Source organism: Aplysia californica, unplaced genomic scaffold, assembly GCF_000002075.1.
Source record: "Aplysia californica isolate F4 #8 unplaced genomic scaffold, AplCal3.0 scaffold00095, whole genome shotgun sequence".
Lineage (NCBI taxonomy): Eukaryota > Metazoa > Mollusca > Gastropoda > Aplysiida > Aplysiidae > Aplysia > Aplysia californica.
The window spans coordinates 775,544-781,160 of NW_004797365.1; the positions used below are offsets into that span (position 1 = coordinate 775,544).

A 5,617-nucleotide genomic window follows, 5' to 3' on the forward strand; every position below is an offset into this window, starting at 1 on the left:
GGGGGGGGTTCTATGCAAAAAGGCTCTGATGATTATTTTCGTCAATATAATGATGCAATGATAGTAACAATATTAAAAGCAACAACAACAGCAGCAATATTGTAATGTTGATACAAATCATGGTAATAATATTGATAAATTCAATGGGACCCCTTTTGAGTTTGGTTCAATGACCTAAACCTGAAAAGAATGTTGACAGGTTCGACTGTGAACTTTGTTCGATGCTGTTGCCCGCCATTGTGGCGTATGATTGATTGTCAACAAATAACTGTGAGGACAAATACATGCACAGGTCAAATTTTGTTCACGCCGACTTCTGGTTGATACGTACACATTAGTCAGCCCGACTTCTCAGCCCTGTACGATTCTACAGATCCGACAAGTTGAGTAAGTGTACATCCTACTTTTGATACCGGGGCACACTCTTATTGTGTCACATGGCAGAGGTCGCACGCTAAGAACAGTTTTATAGTGCATAGCAGATGTTTCGAGAGGTTATTCAACTTTCCCGGTCTCTGACTCTTACGGACGGCTGCTACGGCAAAGTGGGTTTGTTTGTTTTTTGCCCCAAAACAAGAAGGTTCGTGGTTCAAACCTCCTTCAGGTCTAAATTGCTGTGGTACTCTCGGGAAAATTCTCTTAGCCCAGTGGTGCCGTTTGAAAATCTGCCTGGGAAAGGACCAACGCTGTTCTAGTGACTGACGACTGTGAACATTTTACGTCCCCATCGGCACAACTGAGATCATTTTGGAGGCGGACTTCTTCCATCGGCCGGTCTGGAGCAATTAAAATTGAGTGGATTGCAGATCCGCAATAGAAAAAGGGAGATATTCGATAAAGTAGACATCCCCTCTTTGGAATTGGACACATCAGTCTACTTTATTGTTCAGTGGCGAAGAACCTACTCAAGCCGTGAAATTCGGTAATTTTTCTATAATCAATTATTTTAAAATAAAATAAAAACATTAAGTCAGTTTCTGACATTTCAGCACTGCACTTGTAACCTAGACCGGTGCACCGAAGTCGCCATAAGGACCCCAGACCGGCTCTCGTTTCTCCTGTCCACTTGCCTTTCTCACGTTCATGTAGATGGCACGTACTCCTCACTCACTTAACCATCTCCATCTACCCCCCCCCCCCAACCCGCCTCTTTTCCGAAAGAGAAAAAAAAGAAAAAAGCGTCTACTGTTTTAGTTTCCTTTTCCGTCTAGAAATGAGTGAGACTGAAGTGAGGCCTTGAGTAAAGGCAGTACTCAGTTTAACTTGAACTAAAAGAGCCACTGTAGTGACTGAAGACGACATTAATGCAATTACGACATAAAATGATATGGATATTAAATATGTATATTATTTAGGCGTGTGTCTGTGTGTGTTCAAGTGTGCACTTTTGTGTGTATGTACGTTTGTGTATGTGTGAGCATGTGTGTATTTGTGTGCGCATGTGGATGTGTGTTAATGTGCGTGTTTGTTGGTGTGCATGTGATAAAGAAAAACAAAAAGGAATTGGAGCTAGAATTGTTCACGAGTGATATAAAGTCACTAGCTGTACATGAATAAATGCCAACATTCCTGCAAAAATAAGGGGTTTTTTCAAACATGAATCACTAAATCTGAAAAACCAGGAAAGAAATAACGCATTAAAGGAAGAGAGACAGACAGACAGACAGACAGACAGACAGACAGACAGACAGACAGACAGACAGACAGAGAGGGGGGAGGGAGAAGGAGTGGAAGGGGGAGGAGTGAGAGAGGGAATGTGGGGGAGAGGATTCAAAGATACAGAGAGAGAAAGAGAGAGAGAGAGAGAGAGAGAGAGAGAGAGAGAGTGAGAGAGAGAGGAGAGTGAGAGAGGGGATGAAGGGAAAGAAAGAGAAGAGAAGGACACAAAATCAAAACCAAATCTGACGATTTTATCGAGGAGGAAATGGGAGACGGATGTTAAATAAAAGCAAAACGTCCGGCAAAAAAATAGTGCATAAGAAAACAGAGCAAGGGCGCCGTGGAGAGGTTTCCTGACGCCAAGTGTGGCCTCATGTTTCAACAGAGACCGTATTTTTGTGTGTTTGTTGAGCTCAAAAGGCTTTCTTTTCTAGTTCTTTTAATACTGGCATCAATTTTGTGGAAAATTATGAGCGTTCTTTTAGTTATTGTGTCCACGTTGTTGGGTTTCTTTGTTTATTGTTTTTCTTCATTTGTATGTTTGTTTGTCTCCTTGTTTTTTGGTGTGGCTTTTGTGTATTTGTTTGCAGTTTGTTTGTTTATTTGTTTCCATGATCACATAGAAACCGTACAAAAAAAGCTGCCGGCCATGTGACCCAGAGATCGTGGAGTTAGTGCGACTGATGGAACAGTGGATTGCTTGCCTCCACATCCCCTGATGTGTTTGTTCATCGTGTATGACAAGGCAACATGGTAGAGATAAAGCAAGGTGGCCCTCGTTAAGATAGAGATAAGACAAAACAGTACAAACCATCATAAGATAACACAAAGTTGGCACTGCACCTACACAAACTTGTTTTCGGCTTTTAATACAGTCAGGGGGGGGGGGGGGGGTGTTGTTTGGGTTGTTTGCTTGTTTTTTTTGGGGGGGGGGTTAAGCATTCCTTTTGAACCCTTCCATATCACGATAAATTGTCATAAGACTTATTTCGTGTGCTTTCTCTACATAATTTCTGTTTGCACTCTGCAGTTCTTAGATGTAAAAAACAAACGTTAAAAAAAGATTCTAAATTCATCTATTTACCAGTCAACAATTGTTAAAAGGGTACTATCGTAGCATCCACCAGGACTCGGGATTCTGGGAAATGTTATGAATATTATTTTCGGTCGCTGTAGACAGCTCTGATGCTTTTTCACGGTTTGTGATGGTCGTCAATTTTCTTCTTTTTTTAAATAGCGATTCAACAGTCAGAGAGACCGTACTTCCATGGGAACGAGTTCTGCCCACGTTTTCTGTTAAAACCCCTGTTGATGTGTTCCTCCAGATCCTTATTAAACGTAGTGGTAGGCTTTCAACTCCATTTATCAATTTCTCTGTTCAATTCACATCAACTCTCATACCACGATAGATCTAATCTTTGAACGACTTTGAAAAGCAGAGAGCGGGCGTACAAAGGGCGTAATCGAATTTTGTTTGCTGCCGATCTCGGGTACATTTACAGGGTATTTGTTAGTGTCGTATACTCCGGGTCAAATTGAAGGCAGCTCATTTGTTTTGATGGAGGCCCCACTCATACTGTGAAATTTCCGTTTGTCTTATGGCTGCGAACATGTGAAAAAAGCAATTTTCGCCCGTTCGTCTCTCTTCACCGAGTCGTGTTATGCTTCGTAGCCTTGCGACGTGCGGAAACTTTCTTAGTGTCTATCCGCAGGTTCTTAGAAGAAAATGTTTCGCCAGTTTCAAACTCGCAAGAATCAGTCTTTAGGCTGCTGTGTCAGGTTTAGTTTGAGACCGGGGAAAAAGTCAAAACTGGTATTTTTTTAGTAGAGCAGTAGTTTCCGTTGAACTACATAGCCCATAACTTCCTATTCAACAGGCACACATCTGATTTAAGATAAGTTTGTTTTGTTAAGGAACTTACCTAAGATTGGAAAAGACAAGTCAAAACAATAAAGACAACCAGGGGTAGAACTTAATACACAAACAAGACAGAAGGTAAGACGTACATAAAGAAAAATAATGCAACCCAAAGGTAAGACATAATATATAAGAAAAGACATGGTGATCCTTGTGGCTTCTGCTATGGCCAATAAGAACAATTCTGGTAGAGAAAGGTTTGGCACATTTTGAACATTTAAAAGCTTAATTTCAACTTGGGAGTTTGCAGGTCTCTTGTTTGGCTTTAGCATTTCTTATTCATGAAGCCCCATATGGCTTGGTGCCCACCATGACTACTACTCTCCAGCAGGGGCTGTGAGGAGCGAGGCTCTCCCACGTTGAAGGATTTATGTTGAAGTCCTTCACTGATATTTTCTGGGTGTTTTTGTAACGCTTTTTTTTGGTGCGCTAACTTTACGCTTCCACGAGATTAGCTCGGAATAGAATACTGCGTCTGGGATTCTGAAACCAGGCATTCGTACGACTTTTCCTGAGAAGTTGAGTCATGTTATGCTTAGAAAACAAACTCTAGGCATTTGTCTTTTTGCACCTAGGGCAAGACATGGATAAGACAAGACAAGATGACCTGAGGTAAGACATTGTTAAGACAATACAAGAGAAAACAACAGGAAATAAGACATAGATGAGACAAGCAAAGACACCATCAATTTCGACAAAGATTAGACAAGGTAAGGAAAACTAGAAGCCAGTCCGAAGATCACGGGGTCAACTCACCATCTCTGTCATGTCCGAGGCTCGCAGGGATGGGGCACGCCTCTCCTTGTTATGGAAACGCATGAGATGAGCCACTTCCCTCCTCATATCAACAAGTTCCGAGGATACTACAGCCACCAACGACAGCAATGTCACCAGCATCCAAACAAAGCACTCCATTTCGACCTTACGACCCTACAGGTGTCCAGGAAATGTTAATGAATTTCCAGAGAACTTCAGAAGCTTTATGTGAGGCCCAGAAAAACCTCACTAAAATCAGTACTTTTTATTAAAGTCAAGCTACCTAAAAAAACCTGACTGTATCTCAAGAAGAGTTTCCTGTAACGTTGAACCCAGTGTCAATGCTTCTGTATTTAAACCGTAATGATTATAAAGAATACACTAATTAACCCTTGTTGTGTGTGACTTCACTGTTATTGTTCTCCTATCATTGCATGAGAAGCCTCTTTTCTTCCTTCACTCCCAAGAAAATTAATGTTTCTCTGTAGGTAATTATCACAATCTTCACATTGGGATATAAGAAAATCACGCCAGTGCTCAAGTGCCTTTCAGGAAAACGTGAGCCCAGAGACTTCTAGTTGAGGACAGAGTTCAATGTCACTTGTGTGGAATGTCTGGCTTCTGTCAAGTGCGTCGTTCGGCTGGCTAGGGTCTGGGAAAAAAAAGATCAATGTTAAGGTTGAGTTTTTTTTACATTTGCTTTGATAAAAAAGAATATCTCAATACCTAGAGCCAACAAAATAACATAGCTTCTTAAGATAGAAGATCAAGAGCTCTCAGACTATCCAACCTGAATTGTTATCCCACTTTCATTCTCATTGCACTGCATCAGTCAGTTTGGATCTAGTCCAACGTACAGCATTTTAAGAGAGATTTAAACTTACCTGTCCTTTGTTACTCTGAACACCGTGTCTTGACGAAAGAAGCAGAGTAGAAGAGTATAGAAATGGGGGGGGGGGGTGCATCATTGTAGAAACAGCCATCAAATTCAATAGGAGAAGAAAACAAATGCAAATTTTATCGTCATTAGTAGGCGTTAAATGTGCTACGATTGATCCAACGGTAAGGACACCTACGTACTATTGAAGCTCTTTACGTTGATGTGAGGTGTAACATGGAGCATACACTACATGTATACGGAAATATGAAACAGAGAAGTCGGAAATAAAAGTCACCCTGAAGATTAAATGCAATGTCAATGTGCTGCTTTTTTTTTACCTTACTCCTCTCTCTCTCTCTCTCTCTCTCTCTCTCTCTCTCTCTCTCTCTCTCTCTCTCTCAATC

The 5,617-nt window shown here is 41.2% G+C and overlaps 1 protein-coding gene across 1 annotated transcript in view; it reads right to left on the minus strand.

Moving 5' to 3' along the window:
* The window catches only part of LOC101851937 (GLIPR1-like protein 1), a gene marked incomplete in the record, with an annotated part of 64,487 nt that overhangs the window by 50,366 nt on the left and 8,504 nt on the right, over positions 1–5,617 (minus strand). The window contains 1 exon segment of the mRNA XM_005095084.3: positions 4,334–4,985. Within this exon segment, the coding sequence (XP_005095141.2) occupies positions 4,334–4,492 (159 nt within the window).